At 43.8% G+C, this 21133-nt stretch overlaps 1 protein-coding gene across 1 annotated transcript in view; it reads right to left on the reverse strand.

Annotated features, from left to right (window-relative positions):
- Window positions 1-21133, reverse strand: part of grik4 (glutamate receptor, ionotropic, kainate 4) — a 475420-nt gene that overhangs the window by 125143 nt on the left and 329144 nt on the right. The window contains exons 5-6 of the mRNA XM_046294891.1: window positions 20860-20957; window positions 3544-3709 (exon numbers count right to left, since the gene is read on the reverse strand). Coding sequence (XP_046150847.1) covers window positions 3544-3709; window positions 20860-20957 — 264 coding nt within the window. The remainder of the gene's footprint in view (window positions 1-3543; window positions 3710-20859; window positions 20958-21133) is intronic.

Below are 21133 nucleotides of genomic sequence, written 5' to 3' on the forward strand. Positions count from 1 at the left end.
TGTGATTCTACAATGTTGTAGGTACCTCATTGGCATGGGCCACACACACTGTGGCACTGCCTGACGCTGCCTCTCAGGCAGACAGATAAAGGCAGGGTCTGCCACTCAGTCTGGGCATCCAGTCACTTCGCCCTTTCACAGGCCGTCACATTTCACTGGGCTCTCACAAAGCCCCGACTCTCATTTACCTTCCTGCACACTGTGCCTCTATGCAAATACACTGCTCGGCCAGGACCAATGGCAGGTCTGTGCTGTGTTGCCAGTGTCAACACAGCACTCAACTGGGTGCACACCAGTCTGTTGGACTCGGCTGCTGGACTCCTGCTGTCCGCGAACCCTGCACTCTACAACCGAATGGTTGCAGTTTGCAGAATTTCATGGCATTTCACAGTAAAAGATGGATATACTTTTTAAACAGGCCCAAACCCGAATGACCATGATTGATCAGGTGATTTAAGCGATTGATGGACGGATGGAAGTATGTAGTTTTCCCTCCAGACTAGCAGCATTTGTTAACCGGAGTGTAGTTTTCCCTCCAGACTAGCAGCATTTGTTAACCGGAGTGCTTGGGATAGGACAGGTGCTAATGTCTAGGCATTGGTAGCGTGTCAGTACATGAACTTATCCTAACCTGAATATATCCACACATATCAAAAAGTCGATAGTCTATCACTCTCTCTTATTTAAACAGTTCAGCGTGTCACTAGAGCTCTTTAATGGGCAAGGTTGGGAATTTGGGACATTGTGGGTCTGTATGATCCTTCATCCTTACTCCGGGTAGACGAGCAAACAGCTGACCAGGGCTCTCCTCTGCTTTGTTCTCATCCCTCTGTTTAGAGCCTTTGGTGGAGCCATATTGTCTCCACAGTTTCCTCACTTACTGATGTCTTTCAGTAGGGAGGAAGTGCAACAGAACTGACAGCACAGCAACTATTCATTCTGACGGGGAGAATTAAGGTGGGCTGACGTCTGCTGTTACTGGAGCTGTAAATATATCGTCATCCGTATTGAAACGTTCTCTAAATGTCATCACGTCGGGAGGATTGCTCAGCTTGATCCCCAGACAACAAACAACAACAAGTCATTGCCGGTAAACGGCTAAATCACTTCATCACCCCAGTTAACCGGTCCGTCTTCCCACAGAGTTTATTCATCCAGCTCTCTCCGGAGACAGAGAGACATTATTTTACTTGATCAACTTTAATTACAGATTACTCATGACATTTTCCGAGCAGAGAGTCGAATTGTTGAGCAAGCATATCCTATAATTGTTCCTCTCCAAGGAGACACAAACATCTACCTTGACAGTTGGAAAATGCTACGTTAGGTGATAGCGGATTCCTAACATAAGATGCTGTGTTGACCAGGAAGCCCCCCACCCCCCTCTGCCCGCTGGTCTTGTCTGAGCCAGTCCCCCAGAAATAGAGTGTGGGTGATCTGTCCCCTCCCACCGGTCTGCTGCCCGCCAGCTGACCTCCCATGCCCAAATCTCCCTGTTAACAAAGTGCTCCCCTCTTCCACACAGTCCTCCTCCACCCCTGTGGCTAGGTGCTCTATGTTCTACTGTACTACTCTGTAGTAGGCAGGTTAGCCAGATTAATGGGTGGCCTTCTTTGCGCTAGCTCCACACTCCTTCTACTCCTTCTACTCCTTCTACTCCTGCCCTCTCTCTCTCTCTCTCTCTCTCTCTCTCTCTCTCTCTCTCTCTCTCTCTCTCTCTCTCTCTCTCTCTCTCTCTCTCTCTCTCTCTCTCTCTCTCTCTCTCTCTCTCTCTCTCTCTCTCTCTCTCTCTCTCTCTCTCTCTCTCTCTCTCTCTCTCTCTCTCTCTCTCTCTCTCTCTCTCTCTCTCTCTCTCTCTCTCTCTCTCTCTCTCTCTCTCTCTCTCTCTCTCTCTCTCTCTCAGCCAGGAAGCCAGGAAGCCAGGGGCAGGCTGGGAAATATTCATGACTTGGCCACGCTCTATTAGGCTGTCACCGGCCGCTGTGATTAATGAGGCCAGTGCCGACCGTCACGAGGCCTCTGCCAGCCAGCTAACGCGGCTACCGCCACTGCTGCTACAGCACATTGCCGAGCCCAAGCCGTCATTGGTATTTTACAGTGGCGCTGCGGAAGGGGTCACATAGCAGGGCAATCACTACAACCCATGTCATTTCCAGACAACCTCTCCCTGTGCAATAGCAGTAGTATGGTTAGACCCCCTCCCTCAGCTAAAGTGACTGGCATCCTCCTCGCTGTCGAGGAAGGGAAGGGCCATGCTCCCCCTCAGTAGCCTTATCGATTCCCCCTTAGCCCACACTGACACAGGCAGGATCTCATACAGAAAGGACATTTTAAAGTTTGAGATTCCTCTCTCACACAGCTTGTTGATGGTGAGATCGCGACCCTTCGTGGATATGTCAATATTTCCCAGCGTCTCATAACCCTTGCGAGGCACGGAACTGTCATGTGTCTGTGGGCTGATTAACAACATCGTTTGATGAGCACTCCGTTAAACGGCAGATTGACAGCAGCAGACATAAACACCAAGTGGAAAATAACAACTAATTAGCTGGTTTTGACACTGGCAGTCATTGTCATGAAACAAAGTCCAGGCAGTTCTGAGTCACTAAGGTCTTTGGCTGTTGGTGTGCGTTTTCTTTCTCCCTCCCTCTTTTCTTCCTTGTTATCTCCGTTTCTCGGGTAACACCTCAGTCAAACTGGCTTTGCTGAGCATAAACGTCAACCATTATTTTCTGAAGTTGGTTGGGAGAGTTGTGTGAGGGGTGGGGGTGATGGTGGGCTGGGGTGGGCGGGCTCGTGCCAGCTGAGAACACCTCGGTTCTAATCGAGAGCTGAAATCCAGTCCGCCACACTTCAAAGCCCTAAGCTGATTAAGGGGAAAGTTGGCCTGTAGCAGATGGGGTCAATGTGACTTTGTACGGGCACTTGTAATTACTGATTTCTGTACGGGGAATGGTGGAAACAGACTGGGATTTAATCTTCCATTCTTTCATACTTTTTTTGTGTTGCTTTGTCTTTGATGTCTTTGAGTCTGGCGGTTTGATCATGAATCCATACGGGGTATTTTCATGCATTTCTCTTTTTAAGGTCAGACATGACATTGTCATCTCGGGGTGGGAGGTGTTGGATGATAAGTGTATGCGACATCACACAAGAATGTCACACTGGAATAAAAGAGGAAGATGCATTAATGGACTACGTAAAAAGCAAAGTCATTTGCCTGCATTTTACTAGATGATGACGCATTGTGGGGAGGAAGAATTATGCAAGAGTAAATGCATTTGGGTTATAGATAGGCTTGTGTGTGGGTGTATCAACTGCAGGGCGATTCTGCATCTATTTGAATGCACTGTATCCCAAAACCTGTGTGTGTGTGTGTGTGTGTGTGTGTGTGTGTGTGTGTGTGTGTGTGTGTGTGTGTGTGTGTGTGTGTGTGTGTGTGTGTGTGTGTGTGTGTGTGTGTGTGTGTGTGTGTGTGTGTGTGTGTGTGTGTGTGTGTGGTACATATGGCAACAAAGAGTTAGTGGTGCGTGACCCACTCACAGTCGGCCTGGGCACAGATGAGGCAGGCTGTGGTGCTGTTGAAAAAGGTGAGCAGGCCAGCCACGGCCAGGCTGATGTCTGTGTTGGTGGGGCGCAGGTCCAGGGTGGTGAAGCGGGGGAACTGAACCTTCAGAATGTCCTCGGGGGCCACTTTCACATAGGGAACCTACAGAGAGAGAGAGAGAGAGAGAGAGAGAGACAAAAGGTTCAGGATGAATGAATAAAGTAACAAAGAGAGTTTCTGATGGACCGTTAAGCTCTTGTTGTATGAGAATATTGTGTCAATAAAACAAACAGCATGATCCTGACAAAACCAAAGCATTGCTAGAGGAGTTGTTTGAGCAGTACAAAATAACAATTGTTCATTATATTCTCATCAGGCTAATTAGGAGCATCTTATATCTAAAACTAATAAAAACTCATTTGAATAATTCAAGAACTCCCTCACAGACGCCTACTAAATTAACTGGAACTCCTGGGCTTGATTAAATTAAGAACAGTTTATACTCTGAGTGTACAAAACATAAAAACACCTTTCTAATGTTGAGTTGCAACTCAGCTTTTGCCCTCAGAACCGCCTCAATTCATCGGGGCATTGACTCTACAAGGTGGTGAAAGCGTTCCACGAGAACGCTGGCCCCTTTCGACACCAATGCTTCCCGCAGCTGTATCCGGTTGGCTGGACGTTCCTTCGGTGGTGGACCACACAGGAAACTGTTGAGCGTGAAAAAACCCAGCACCGTTGCAAATCTGTTTTTTAAAAATTATTATATATTTTCTTACTTTTTACCCCCTTTTCTCCCCAATTTCATCATATACAATTGGTAGTTACGGTCTTTGTCCAATCGCTGCAACACATGTGCGGCCTCGGGAGAGGCGAAGGTCGAGAGCCATGCATCCTCCGAAACGCCATCCTGCCAAGCCGCACTGCTTCTTGACACACTGCTCTCTTAACCCGGAAGCCAGCCGCACCAATGTGTCGGAGGAAACACCGTGCAACTGGCGACCGAAGTCAGGGTGCATGTGCCCGGCCCACCACAAGGAGTCGCTAGAGCACGATGGGACAAGGACACCCCGGCCGCCCAAAACCTTCCCTAACCCGGACGACGCTGGGCCAATTGTACGCCGCCTCATTGGTCTCCCGGTCTCGGCCGGCTGCGACACAGCCTGGGATCAAAAATGGGTCTGTAGTGACGCCTCTAGCACTGCGATGCAGTGATGAGGCTAAATGAGTTAAAGTTAAAAACACAAAACTCAGATAAGAATCTATAAGAGACCAAAAATCTCCAATCACAAACACTTCCTGTAACTTTTAGGGATGTTCAGTATTGATTGGGTGTCTGTTTTCACAGCTGGGATTTGATGTGCTAAATAAACTGCAGCCGTTCGTTCAGTGCCTCTGCTGTGGATGCAGTCATAACAAGTCCTCAGTTTCTCTAAGAGGTTAAACACAAATGTGGAGAGAGTCTATGAAGATGTCCAACCTCCCTCGCTCCCAACTTCCAAAGTTATGACTAACATAACTTACACCTGTGCCCCACTTGCAAAAGTTTTTTCAAAATGCAAACACAAGTGCATCTCACCCCTCTATCTCTCCTCGCTCCTGTCTTCCAGAAGCAATTGAATCATCTCTCTTTTAATTCACTATCCACTGAGGTGTGGATGGATGCACCCAGGCTGATGGGCAGTAGGCTGTGGGGCCTCTGGGAACGCAATACACCGGGTGGGCAGCGGCTAGCACAGTGGGGCTTGAAGGGGTACCTGGAAGGATGCAGTTTGGGCCATGAGATCATTTAATTTTTATTGAACCTTTATTTAACTAGGCAAGTCAGTTAAGAACAAATTCATATTTACAATGACGGCCTCCACCATGGCCAAACCCTAACACGGATGATGCTGGCCCAATTGTGTGCAGCCCTATGGGACTCCCAATCACGTCTGGTTGTGATACAGCCTGGAATCAAACCAGGGTCTGTAGTGATGCCTCTAGCACTAAGACGCAGTACCTTAGACCACTGCGCCACTTGGGAGGCCTCTTCATCACAGCAGATTGCCTGCCTGCACAGTTCTGCGTGCCCATACATCGCTCTCCCTATGCCCCTGTATCCCCAATTCATTTTACATCCCTGCCCATCAGGGTGCAATGGAGTCCCCGGGAAGCGTGGATGGATGTAGCGTGCTCTTTTCCTGACAGGCAGTGGCTGTGGTGACAAAAATGTGAAACACGGATAATGGCCGAGCCGCACAGGGGAAATGCAACCCCTCCCCCGCTCCCCACCCCTCTGCCCTTCCAGGATCTCGTCTCGCTCTCACAGCACGGATTGCAGAGTGTTATCACCGTGCCCCTTTTGTTTGGAGAGCCTTTCCGCTCTGCTAACTTTGCTGTGAAGCAGTCGGGTTTGGAGAGAAGAGAGGAGACCTCCATTGGCCCATTGGTGAATACTTGTTGTGATATGTTTGGCTCAATGAAGGAATTATTTGTCTACCAAAGCATGAGACCACAGCAAAGAGGCCCGCTAAACTGACATAAGAACTAGCCCAGTAGCTCTACAGTGATCAGTATGAATAAAACAATAAATCAGTGTAGAAAATATAAATGCATCAGGAAGGAAAAGGTTTGGTTTCTTTGGTTTCAGCGAGCTCATAGAACGTTTAACTCATAGAACTAATTCAATGTCAGTTGAGAGGTGCCCTTTGTCCGGAACAACAATGCAGACCCCGGAAGTTCTTTAAAAACCATGGCGACAACCGGCACGAGACAAAGTTGTGATGTCAAGGGTTCGTGTCTGGGAGACAGGGGAGCTCATTCAGGGGGGGGAAGTGGGTCATGATCACCCTGGTTTGATGAGTCATTTTCCTCGGCGCAACCTCCTCCTCCAGTTGGCTCGGGGGAAACATTTTCATGTCCCTCCATCATTGAGGGACTACTACTTAAATCAGAATCAGACTTCAGTAAAACAGACACATAGACAGCACAATTACTGCTTTCTAACCCACAAAGGTTTCGTACGCGAATGAATCACATTGACCCATATAGATATATGACTGTTACGGGACAAATAGGATATTACGCAGTGAAATAGCCAGCTCGTCTACAAGTACCGTCGTATAACAGATCATTTACAGCAACGCAATCGCGTGACACTACAACCCCACTACGTCTCTCGGAGCTTGGTTGATGCGCCAGTCAGATACAGTACTGTACGGAGAGGTGGAGACTGAGGGGAGAGTTAATAGTGTATTAGAGGTGCAATTTATAGTTGTGTGTGTTGAGTGTGGGCTACTGCCGTGTGACAGAGTTGTTTAATGAGAGCGCTCCGCACAGGACTCTGAAGTGAGGCAGCGAGCCAGAGAGCAGGGCTAACTAGTAAACCCGGCGCTATCCACAGGTGTGAAGAGAACACACTGGAACACCTGCGGTACGCACCATGAACGCCTACATAATGCTACCGCCTCACAAGCATGACCTTGGTTGGTGTCGCATTCGCAGCAGTACGTTTTCGAACGCGACTCCTCTATGACGGCGGGGTTTCATTGTGACGTTCTCATAGATCAGGATTGCTATTCTCAATGGTTACGACATGTGTCATTACGCCGGGACGAGACGGCAGCGGCCACAATCCTTTGGGCTGGTTGAGTGGACAGGCGTGCCCTTTGGTGTGTGCAATGCACCAGTCATTTTCCACAATTTTATGGGAGAAGGTGCTTGGTGACCTCACCTGCAATCATCTACTTATCTATCTTGATGGCATTATTGTCTTCTGAAAAGACTTAGTGGTAATGGTATAGCGATAGTGGTAATGATGGTGGTAATGGTATAAAACCTTCATGACGCATTGTTGAAGTAGTATAACCACAGACCCCTAAAAGTATAACCACGACCCCATAAAGCTTAACCACAGACCCCTAAAAGTATAACCACAGACCCCTAAGCAAGCTACAGTAAAACACAGAGAATACCAAATGCATTCTTCCGTATATTGTTTAATGTCTGTTATGGTGTTCTGAGAAGACTCAAGGTTATTGTTTGGCTTCATCTACTTTGTTTTCACCTAAAACAATGTTCTTATTCCACAAAAAAAGGACTGAGAAAGACTCTTGTTTTTGGTCGAGGTGGTCTCCAAGACATAGCTTGAGGTTTCCTGCAAAAGCTGTGCCAAATGACAAAAAGTACACACGTCTAACTTTGTGGAAATTAGCACGGTTTCTCAAAGCACTTGGTCTGAAGGTGAAACCTAATATACCAGGCCTGCTTCCACTGAGAAGTTGACAAGTGTCCAACTCAATCCTACATGTAGGCTGTGAAACAACAACCATGAGCCCTTGGAGTCCCCAGAGGGAGGCACGCAAATCTGACGCCATATGGTAAGCCAAAACATAATGAGATCTTACATCTGCTACCTTGCCCCTTATGTGCCAGCCGAACAAAACTCATGTTTAATAAAATATCAGACATCCTTTATTGGGGGGGGGGGGGGGGGGGGGGGGGGGGCAGTGTGTCAGCCATAACCGATGGTGTCCTTTGTTGGGAAAATAAAACATTAGCCATGTGTCACAGCCCAGAACTGGCCCACTCACAATTAACACACAACATAGCCACTGTGGAGTGCCTGGGCTCACAGAGAGGAGCATACAGGTTGGCCACAGCCCATCAGAGAACAGATGCACAGGAGAACACAGTCCGTCAGTCAACCCCAGAGCTGGCAGAAGTGGCTGTGGCGGAGAGCAAGGGAAGGGATGGGGCAGGTGTGGGTGATCATATCCATCTGATCATACGTGGCACTGAGAGACACAGAGTAGGAGCTCGGCTGCTGTGGGTGGGAGGGAGGGAGGGGGTCGGAGACAGAGAGGAGAGGGAGAGAGAGGAGACAGCCTCTATTATTGTAATGATCCCGGAGCAGGTCCCCTTGGCTTGTTTCGTCCAAGGCGGGTGGCTGCTCAAGATGGAGCGGTCGGTGGTGGATCCCACAACGGCTTTTCATGCAAGTGGAACATTGATGACCAGAACCCCATCCCCAATTGACCAGCTGACCGAGAGAAAAAAAGCTCCCTTTCCTTGGAAAATCTATAGTTCTTCTTCACTCTCATCTCTGTGCCTCAAAACATTTTCAAAGGCGCCAGCCACCCAAGTCATAGACGGTTCTCTCTGCTACCGCACGGCAAGCCCGGGCTCAAGCAATTAGACTGCTGAACAGTTAATCAAATGGCTACCCAGACTATTTACATTGACCACCTTATTTTATTATAATATGTTGCGATTCTGTTGCACGGGCTCGATGTACACTCACTGGACTCTAACCACGCACATACTCCATTGACACTCCAACACACACACACATTGACACCACACACACATATACATTCATATTCCTTCACACATGCTGCTGCTACCTTGCGTGTTTATTATCTATGCATAGTCACTTTACCCCTACGTACATGTACATATTACCTCAATTAGCTCGACTAAACCCGTACACCTGCACATGGACACTGTACCGGTATTCCTTGTATATAGCCTCATTATTGTTATTTTATTGTGTTCATATTTTTCCTTTAGTTTATTCAGCAAATGTATCTTACTTTTTGAAAACTCTGCAATGTTGGTAAAGGGCCCGTAAGCAAGAATTTCACGGTAAGGAATGAAACGCTTTTTGTGACCACTCTTAAGCCCTTGAAGTCCCTGAGGGAGGTACTAGGTGGTCCAGATGTTGGACAAGTGAGACATGGCATAGAGAGTTTTGTGGGACAATTAATTCTGTTCAGTGGTTCTGAGAACCGCATCTGTGATGGGTTTGTTCGAATCTTATCACCTAATACCTCAAACAAAAAGGGCCAGTGCAATGACACAGACGACTAGAAAACAAAAGGAAGCATGGAATATGGAATACGCTTTTGCATATCTATAACGACAACAAACGGCCAAATTGAATTTGCATCGCCCGTTCATCGCTGGCAACAAGAGAGCGGCCGTGCTCGCATTCATCTCCCCGATCAAATCAAATCAGTTTCCTGAAGACAGAGGGAGTGAATTTGGATATGCACAGATCTCCTGGCAACCCTCGATAAGACAGATCAATGACACAGAGAAGAAGAGGGGGAGGTCGGGAGGTGTGTGTGCAACAGCTGTGCATCTCTAATTGCAATCCAGCAGCAATAGCAGGCGCACCTGTGTTTTGTTAGCAAGCAGGCGGAACAGAGGCACCCTGCGCCGAGTGACACCGAGCTTAACATCCGAAACATTGCCACCGGCAGACATAGCATCCCATCCACCAGTCAAGAGAGGAAGCTTTCCCCCTGCAAATAGCCTATGGGTATAGAGGGCCAATTACAGTACATTGGAAAATTTAAGTCAACACCGCTAGCCAAAATTGAATTACCCCACACTAAATATCGTCTGTTCTCAGAAAAAGGGATCCAGTAACAGGCTGATGGTGTGTGATTATAAGGGGGTAAGAAAAGGTCCGTCCGAAATCCCGCTTAGGATCTCTCAAGCGTTCTCACTGAGTTTTCATTGGGGGATCGCCAGGTCAGACCGCTGCCTCTTTAGGAAATCAGCCAGAGATGCTGAGTGTGGTGAAGTGCGAATAAGAGGAGACTTGCGTTGACTGATTTCCGTGCATGTTAGGTGAGAGGATATATCCTGGAATATGGTCTCGGGACATGGAGGATAAGCAGGAACGTGAGCATACTGCGGTATGAAAGCAATTCCACACCGTGACCATACACACTGATATGTGCTGCTGGGCCAGAGAACATGGTGTCCATTACAATCAGACTGAGCCAGCTGACACACATTACTCACACACAGTGGGTTCAGTCAACACACAGGTCAATGTCGGAGAAATACAGGGCAGAAATTGAATATCATATGTTAATTACTGCTTTCACAATAACCATGTAAATGTGAGGACCAAGAGACCATAAAAAAATGTGTTCAACTTCCGTTCATGGCTGTTCAACCGTGTTTTAATCGTGTATAGTGGTCAGAGTTGATGCCTCATGCTCGGCTGAGTGAAATAATTCTGAATTAACATGCACTATCAATGAGAACCTGGCAGGGTAAACTGACCCAGGGTGTTTTCACACTCTCATTTCAATAAATTTTACATTTGGGCCTGACAGAAAGGATTGCAGATATATTCTATTTTTTGATTTAACGTTTGACTGAATCATTTTTTTTTTACACAAGCATCGTGGCAGCCTCACCACACACACAAAAAAGTATTTTAATATCTGCACGACTGACATTCAGAATACAAGCAATTTTCACAATGTATTCTCACAAAGAGAGGGAGAGTGTGTGTGGATGTGAGGGACCTCCAGTTCTTGTGCCTCTCCAGGGCTATTGTGAAGCCCCCCAGAAGAGTGCTCTGCATGCAGTCCTCATGTCAGTCAGGTTCAAAGGGCAGCCGTAAGCACTGCCCCACTGATCTACTATAATCTTACTCGTCTCAATGTGGCAAATATTGAACCTTATTTCTATCATAAAGGAATGGGTTGGAGTGTCTGGGTAAAAGGATGCAAAATAGTGGCAAAATAGTCATTCTACAATGAGAGGGAAATATAGAATATATTTTTAACTGGGGAATATGGCTAAGAAGGTTTGCTGAGCCAAAGATGTATAATAGATCTTTGAAATCACAGCTCCAACACATTGAAATTGGCTATCTCAAAGGATCCAAGTAAAACCGACACTATCTCTTAAGTATACGGTCTCAAATATGATTCTAAGGCACGTTTACATGTCTGATTCAACAGTATTGACATGATTCACATAACGACATTTGGCGAAACATTTAAATCACTATTCAATCCAACGAATCAAATGTCCTCGGCTGAAATCATTCTATCGTCACAAATGACAGGGGCATTCCCATTATGTGGTCACCCAATGGAGCCCACCCACATGCATTGTTTTCCAAAGCCACATCCACAGCTTTCACAGCTGACCGATGTTGAAAATAACAGCAGCTGTTTCATGGAAACTAATTTAATCATAATGTAAATTATAAGTATTTAGTGTGGTGTCCATTGTGTCTGTGCATGCCAGCTACCATGCCATAGCCTACATGCGAAGTGTGACTGGCTCATGACATTTAACCTTGGATGTACACAGGGTTGCCAGGTCTAGCTGAAATGACTAGTGCAATGACCTCTCAAAACCCGCCCACAAGGCCTGAAAACTAGACACATTTTCATTTGTAGCAAGAGATGACTTGCCACATTTATCCAATAAATCCTATTTCCATAACGTTATCGAGCGAATTAACCTCTACAGGATCGGTGTCCCCGCGGGATGGTTGAGCTAACGTAGGCTAATGTGATTAGCATGAGGTTGTGAGTAACAAGAAACACAGACATACAGTTGAAGTTGGAAGTGTACATACATCTTCAAATACATTTAAACTCAGTTTTTCACAATTCATGACATTTAATCCGAGTAAAAATTCCCTGTCTTGGGTCAGTTAGGATCACCACTGTATTTTAAGAATGAGAAATGTCCGATTTTTAATGACTCCAACCTAAGTTTATGTATTCTTCCGACTTCAACTGTATCTGATATGGGCAGAAAGCTTATTAATTATTGTTAATCTAACTGCACTGTGCAATTTACAGTAGCTATTAAAGTGAAATAATACCATGCTATTGTTTGAGTAGAGAGAACATTTATGAACATGACAATGTATTAATAAACCAATAAGACACATTTGGGCAGTCTTGATACAACATTTTGAACAGAAATACAATGGTTCATTGAATCAGTTTAAACTTTGCACATACACTGCTGCAATCTAGTGACCAAAATCTAAATTGTGCCTGTGCTGGAGTAATACATTATGGCCTTTCTCTTCCACTTCAAAGATGATGGGACATTAGATCTTTTACCAGATCTACTGTGTTGTATTCTACTACATTAATTTCACATTTACACAAACCTCAAAGTGTTTCCTTTCAAATGGTATCAAGAATATGCTTATCCTTGCTTCAGGTCCTGAGCTACAGCCAGTTAGATTTGGGTCATTTTAAGCGGAATTGAAAAAAAAAAGGGTCTGATCTTAAGAAGGAATATCGACATAATTTCTGACGATGTAGACTAAGAAGCTGAATTCGGTTTGCCATCAAAATTATAATTCTTGCGAGCTTAACTATGTCCCAAGATAAAATAGAATTTTCCCTCATGAAACTCGCCAGATAATTTTCCATCAATGGATGTCGATTTAACATGTTTGACTGTAATGATTAAACAATAAGACCCGAGGAGGTGTGGTCCCTGTTCTTAGGACACAGCCCTTAGCAGTGGTATTTTAGCAAATATACCACAAACCCCTGAGGTGCCTTATTGCTATTATAAACTGGTTACCAATATAATTAGAACAGTAAAAATATATTTTTTTGCAATACCTATGGTACACGGCCTGATATACAACCAATCAGCATTCAGGGCTCAAACCAACCAGTTAATTATATTAAATATATCCCGTTTGCCCATGTGAATAACTATAAATTGGACTAACTTCAAAAACTGATTGTTAGGCTATTTTCTGGCAATTGCACAGTTCTTATGAGCCAGATTGTTAAGACTACAAACAGTTATAAATGGTCTATTTGCGAGATTGAAATAACAAGCCAAAAGGCATAGGCTACTGACTAAAATCTGGGTTTATAATTGCGATTCAACTTTACCATGGTTTGTTGAGCTAGATGCAGGTTGTCTATAGCCCCTGATAGGCCAACATCTCATTTCAGAGAAAAGTCCACAATGAAATCGACATTAAATGTGCAAAATGATACATTTGCAATAGAGCAGGGACCATGATCACAATTGATAACTTCCAAATTAACTATCTAAACATGGCCATTGACAATTGCATAATAACACAAGGCTACAACAACAACAATAAACTGAGGCTATTTATTAAACCCGTTTGTTTACCAGCTCCAGGTAGGCTACACAAGTGGCACAAATGGATTTGCAATGAGTCCAGCGACATCGTCATTTCAACATATTCATTGTATCACATGGTAGGCTACAGTAGCCTACAATGGCATATACATTAGCCTACCTGATAGCCAACAGACGCAAATGTGTCACTCTCCACATTTCATGTCAGTATGTTTCATTGTGGACTTTTTCCCATAACAGGAGCATGTGAGGGAGTTCTATAACTTCCATTTCAAATGTTCACTCGTGCAGCGCTTGAGACCCAAGAACTGAGCAGGCGTAGAAGAAAACCTTTGTTTGATATGGTTTTCCGTAAGAAAAGTGGACATTAGAATGCAGTTTATTTATCTAAAGCCCTCTAGTGCGGCTAAAGTGATTTTCTATTGCTTTGTCTCTGTCATATCAGTCCTAGTGCGTTAATATGTTTTATAGAGAAAGGGTTGCATATTGGTGTCTCCATGATGACAATCTAAACCACCTACTGACACCTGGCAAAAAGTTGTCACGACGTATGGGTGTGCTGCTCTGTCTCCGCGACTCAGATGCAGCACTCTCTCAACTAGTGCTCTCAACATATAAACACCCATCCAGCCCTCCCCACCACTCACCCACTCACTCACTAGAAGTAGCCCTAAAAAAACAACCTGCGACAAATACATTTTCAACCGCAACATCGTTTTCAAAGTTAGGCAATTTCTTTGAAAACCGCAAACATGGCAATCCTGGATGTACTATTTTTTTCAATACGGTGCCTTGCGAAAGTATTCGGCCCCCTTGAACTTTGCGACCTTTTGCCACATTTCAGGCTTCAAACACAGGTAGATTGTATTTATCATCATTAGTCATTTAGGTCAACATTGGATCATTCAGAGATCCTCACTGAACTTGTGGAGAGAGTTTGCTGCACTGAAAGTAAAGGGGCTGAATAATTTTGCACGCCCAAATTTTCAGTTTTTGATTTGTTAAAAAAGTTTGAAATATCCAATAAATGTCGTTCCACTTCATGATTGTGTCCCACTTGTTGTTGATTCTTCACAAAAAAAATACAGTTTTATATCTTTATGTTTGAAGCCTGAAATGTGGCAAAAGGTCGCAAAGTTCAAGGGGGCCGAATACTTTCGCAAGGCACTGTAATATATATATATATATATATATATATATATAAAATGTTGTCACTCATATTGGCTCCCCCAATGCGGGGGTTCGTGCTCTCTGATTGGCACAATGTGAAGTTCACGGCCACTGACAAGCACTGCAAATCTAAAAGTAGAACCGTCAGGTTTGTCACTACCAGTCAGCATGCAGCAGGTAACCAACCGCTTTTATTCTAGCAATAGAATGAACGGCCTCCCACTGTGATAAGTACCTATAGGCAGTCTATAGGCAGTGAGGTTTTCTGTGTGTTTCATGCTTAAAACAGACATTTCCTCGAAGTTCAAACCCAAGTCGGAGCTCCTTACAGCTTATGTAAATTATACTGAGCAAAAATATCAACCGGCAAACAAAAATTTCAAAGATTTGACTGATTAACAGTTCATATAAGGAAATCAGTTAATTGAAATGAATTCATTAGGCCCTAATCTGGATTTCACATCTCGGAATACAGATATGCATCTATTGGTCACAGACACCTTAAAAAAAAGCTAGGGGTGTGGATCATCAAACCAGTCAGTATCTGGTGTGACCACCATTTGCTTCATGCAGCATGACACATCTCCTTAGCATAGACCAGGCTGTTGCTTGTGGCCTGTTGAATGTTGTCACACACCTCTTCAATGGTCGCGCGAAGTTGCTGGATATTGGCGGGAACTGGAACACACTGTCATACAAGTTCATCCAGAGCATCCCAAACAAGCTCAATGGGTGACATGTCTGGTGAGTATGCAGGCCATGGAAGAACTGGGGCATTTTCAGATTCCAGGAATTGTATGCAGATCCTTGCGACATGGAGCCATGCCTTATCATGCTGAAACATGAGGTGATTGTGGCGGATGAATGGCATGACAATGGGCCTCAGGATCTCATCGCGCTATTTCTGTGCATTAAAATTGCCATCGATAAAATGAAATTGTGTTCATTGTCCGTAGCTTATGCATGCCCATACCATAACCCCTCCGCCACCATGAGGCATTCTGTTCACAACTTTGACATCAGCAACCACTCACCCACACAACACCATATACGTGGTTGGATGTTGGCCGGTTGGATGTACTGCCAAATTATGGTACAGAAATTAAAGCAGTCAGCACGTCAATTGCACACTCCCTCAAAACTTGAAACATCTGTGGCATTGTGTTGTGTGACAAAACTGCACATTTTAGATTGGCCTTTCTATTGTCCCAAGCACAAGGTGCACCTGTGTAATGAACATGCTGTTTAAACAACTTCTTGATATGCAACACCTGTCATGTGGATGGATGATATTGGCAAAGGATAAATGCTCACTAACAGGGACGTAAACAAATTGGTGCCCAACATTTGAGAGAAATAAGCTTTTGTGCGTATGTAAAATTTGGGGAATCTTTTATTCCAGCTCATGAAACATGGGACCAACACTTTAAATGTTGCGTTTATATTTTTGTTCAGTGTAGAAGACCATTACTTAAAACATGTTCTGCAGCATTCAACAGCAAATCATAAAAAACTGGTCAATGCAATTGTAAACATTTAGATTCCCGCCTAAATAGACAGACAAATAGACAATAAATATTTATCATAAGACGGCCATAAACAATACCCAGTAATACTTCATTAAACTGCCAGAAGATTCGAATCTCACCTTTCTGATAAAAATAGTTATACATTGCTCAGGTGTCGTCTCTTTTGAGGACACAAGCTCAAGTACACAGTACAAACGAAAATATAACAAAAATATTACTCAACAAAAGTGGGGGAATATGGCATAAAATGATTTCTAATTATAGTAACAATAAAATTATAAATTACTTTAATATTTAACCTATCTTTTAACTGTAAAATAAACATGCTCATTCTTGTTGACAGTACAAAATTGGCAACACCTCATGACTGACGATAGAGCATTTTCTGCCCAGCATCCTCTGAGCGACGCAGACGCCATGCTTGCTGACTTGTTACAACTTCAGCTTTAAACACAAAGTGATTTTGTCTTGCTGTGACCAAGAGAAAGTGGACTAAATCCATCAATGAACATCACAGCGTGATGAGATTGCTTTTGCTGCTATAGCTAGGGTATCCCATCTCATATTTCCTGTATTGTAAGTGAAGCTGCGAGGTTCACAGCCAGAGGAAATCAAACCATTATCTGCATAGGCCAGAAAATCTAAGGTGTCGCTCTCTATGCAAATGAGGTGTCAGATTTCACAGCGCGCAGCAATTGATGTTGTGCTGTTCACAGAGCACTCTGTACACAACAATGTTGGTCAGGAACCGGTCTAGAACCGCTCAAAGTCCACTAAATAGGAAAGCTAACGTTTAAGAGGTGTTAAAAGGATTATACTGTACATGGAGCTAGGAGTTCTCGGCATCTGTGCTACGCAATTGCTTCGTGTGAAGAGATAAAAACCTGTCCACAGAACAGGTACTGTTTTTATTAGTTACCATTTTCTACCTCCAGATGGGTTACAGTATGCCTCAGCACAGCAACACTTAGAGCCCCCCAAATGGATATGGAGCTCTCCGAATGATAAATTGAGTGTTTGTAATAGGTTGATCACATGGACGGGGCTGTCATGAGCCATATTTTCATGTGTCCCCATATTTACTCGGCCTCCTGTCAACTTGCCAGCATCTGTGCACTCTCCCAGTAAAGAATTATGAACACAGACACAATCACTGAGCACAGACAGGAAGTAATTGACTCCCCAACACCGTCACAACAACTGCCACACACACACACACACACACACACACACACACACACACACACACACACACACACACACACACACACACACACACACACACACACACACACACACACACACACACACACACACACACACACACACACACACACACACACACACAACACTATACAGGCTACTGTAGATGCTGGGTTGATATATATATAGAAAGTAAAATATACAGTGCCTTCAGAAAGTATTCATACCCCTTGACTTATTCCACGTTGTTGCGTTACAGCCTGAATAATAAAATGTATTAAATATATTTTTCCTCTCTCTCACCAATCTACACACAATACCCCATAAAGACAAGGTAAAAACATGTTTTTATACATTTTTGCAAATGTATTGAAAATGAAACAAAAATATTACATTTACATAAGTATTCACACCCCTGAGTCAATACTTGGTAAAAGTACTTTCTGCAACGATTACAGCTGGCAGTCTTTCTGGGTAAGTCTCTAAGAGCTTCCCACACTTGGATTGTGCAACATTTGCCTATTATTCTTTTCAGAATTCTTCAAGCTCTGTCAAATTTGTTGTTGATCATTGGTACACAACCATTTTCAGGTCTTGCCATAGATTTTCAAGTAGCTTTAAGTCAACACTGTAACTTGGCCACTCAGGAACATTAATTGTCTTCTTGGTAAGCAACTCCAGTGTAGATTTGGCCTTGTGTTTTAGGTTATTGTCCTGCTGAAAGGTGAATTCATCTCCCTGTAAATGGTGGAAAGCTGACTGAACCAGGTTTTTCTCTAGGATTTTGCCTGTGTTTAGCTCCATTCCATTTATTTTCTATCCTAAAAAACTCCCCAGTCCTTAACGATTACAAGCATACCCATAACATGATACAGCCACCACTATGCTTGAAAATATAAAACGTGGTACTCAGTTTGCCACATGTTTTGTAGCATTACATTAGTTCCTTGTTGTTGGAATATTTGTCTTCTGTACAGGCTTCCTTCTTTTCACTCTCTCAATTAGGTTAGTATTGTGGAGTAACTACAGTGTTGTTGATTCCATCCTCAATTTTCTATTACAGACATTAAACTAGTAACTGTTTTAAAGTCACCATTGGCCTCATGGTGAAATCCCTGAGCGGTTTTCTTCCTCTCCGGCAACTGAGTTAGGAAGGACGCCTGTATCTTTGTATTGACTGGGTGCAATGATTCACTATCCAACGTGTAATTAATAACTTCACCATGCTCAAAGGGAAATCGAATGTCTGCTTTTATTTTTACCCATCTACAAATAGGTGCCCTTCTTTGCGAGGCATTGGAAAACCTCCCTGTTTTTTGTGGATGAATGTGTGTTTGAAATCCACTGCGACTGAGGGAACTTACAGATAGGATGTGTGGGGTATAGAGATGAGGTCATTCAAAAATCATGTTAAACACTATTATTGCGCACAGAGTGAGTCCATGCAACTTATTATGTGACTTGTTAAGCAATTATTTAGGCTTCCATAAGAGGGTTTGAATACTTATTGACTCAAGACATTTCAGCTTTTCATTTTGAATTCATTTGTAAAAAGTTTGAAAAACATAATTCCACTTTGACATTATGGGTTATGGTGTGTAGGCCAGTGACATGTAACTTAAGGCTGTAATACAACAAAAATGTGGAACAAGTCAAGGGATGTGAATACTTTCTGAAGGCACTGTATACAACACATTGACTGCTCATTGATCTATTTGTCAGTGTTGGATGCACATTATACCAGCACATATGCAATATCAATAATCTCGACCTATAATAAATGTTAATCAACGTTAGTACTATGGGGCTACTGCATTAAACACACACCTCTGGCAATTATATTGGAAAACAACATTCTCCATCGCACTCCACTCTCCCCTCAAACAGGTCGTAATAAAGTGGCCAAAGCACTCTCCCTCCCTCAGTCCCACAGACATGTTCCATCAGCCAGGGCCAGGCCTGTTGTCCTCTACTGAGAAAGACTATCGACATGCCCAGTTTGCAAAAGGAGACCCATTAGTGAGATATCACTTCCAGGGTAATAACAGAGCAATGGGACCTTCATTCATTGTCAGAGTACACCCTAACAGCTATTAAAGTAACTCCTGGAAACAGTATCCTGTTGGCCTTTAAAAAAAAGCCAGGATGTAGCATCCTCATGCTTCACATGTCATCACCGTTTTAGACCTGCAGAACTCACACAGTCTTTGTGCCGGGCCTTTTAGATGGTATTTGCTTGAAGCATGTTAACGTATTTGCCTTAATCACTTAGCATTAAAAGTTCAGATTAAGAACATCGTTAAGAACATCTCGTGATATTTACATATCCAGAGTCCGATAAACAGGTGGATACCATTTTTGTCTCTGTGTCCAGTATGAAGGAGGTTAGAGGTAGTTTTACGAGCCAATGCTAACTAGCTTTAGCGCAGTGACTGGAAGTCTATGGGTGTCTGCTAGCATGCTCTGACTCTGGGGAAGTAGATAAAAGGCCTCATTGCCAAAATCACAAAGTAGGCAGCATTTCACAAACTTGGTCCTCGGTGCACCAAGAGGTGCACGTTTTCATTCGATGGTCCGATGAATACATTACAGAGAGTGAACTTGTTTATTAAGAACGTACGATTTCATCTACATGTTCATTTATTCACACAGGAAATGACCTCAGATTCAGAACATTTCAAAGGGATAGGCAGTATACATCACCAGAGGGAGTCCAAGCCTAAAGACTGATCCAATCATCACAGTTCTCATTAAAGGTGACATATCAGAAAATAAATGTCATTTTTATTATAGACTTCTCTAAATTGACATTTTGCATAATATCATGCATAAGAGACAGTAGTAATAGCATCCTGCAATAGGCACAAATCCCTGAAGCCTAAGCAAAACTGCTCAACATCACGACTCAATGTACATATTACCTCAATTAACTCGACACCGGTGCACATTGACTCTGTACCGGTAACCCCTGTTTATAGACCCGCTATTGTTATTTACAGCCGCTCTTTAATTATTTGTTCATCTTATCTCTTTCTCAAACTGCATTGTTGGTGAAGGGCTTGTATAAGTAAGCATTTCACTGTCAGGTATTCGGCGCATTGGACAAATAGCATTTGATTTAATTTCATTTGAATGGACCCTGTACTGAACACGTATAGATGATGACTTTCGATTGTTGTTCAAGGAGAGGTGGTCCTTCACAAAACTGACAGACACACGGGCAGGACCAAGCCAATTACAATCAGTCTGAGAAATGATTCGATTGGATTAATGTTGTACACTGTTAAGTCCTTGACTCTTGGCCCATTTGAAAATTCAGACAATAGCTTAGAACATTATGAGAGAAAAAAACAATTCTGTCTGCTGTGGCATTGACATGAGTCCCAGACAAGGGTCAAGCACAGCCTCAAAATCACAGAGGTAATAAAACACATCGTTCCATAATATGACTGGCAAACTGCTATTGTGACAGGCAAAATAAAGGCAGTCAAAATACGAGCCGGTACTCACCTCTTTCTCTCCACAGATATTGCTGATGATGGAATTGGAAGCAGGGCTGGCAGAGGGACCCAGGACTGCCACCACTCCCTTGGACAGGATCTGGCACACTGTCAACACACAGAGACAAGCATCCAGTCAGATAATACAGGACAGGACATGGTCAAAAGGCCACATTCAGCCTGTTGAATAGGAGTTGTATGTTGCTTCGTGCGTGGTTTTATCTTACACTAACAGTCTGAGCCAGCGGTTCCCAGTCATCTTTAATAAGTAGGAGGTTTTGGGG

This window comes from Oncorhynchus gorbuscha, linkage group LG13 (genome assembly GCF_021184085.1).
Source record: "Oncorhynchus gorbuscha isolate QuinsamMale2020 ecotype Even-year linkage group LG13, OgorEven_v1.0, whole genome shotgun sequence".
Classification (NCBI taxonomy): Eukaryota; Metazoa; Chordata; class Actinopteri; order Salmoniformes; family Salmonidae; genus Oncorhynchus; species Oncorhynchus gorbuscha.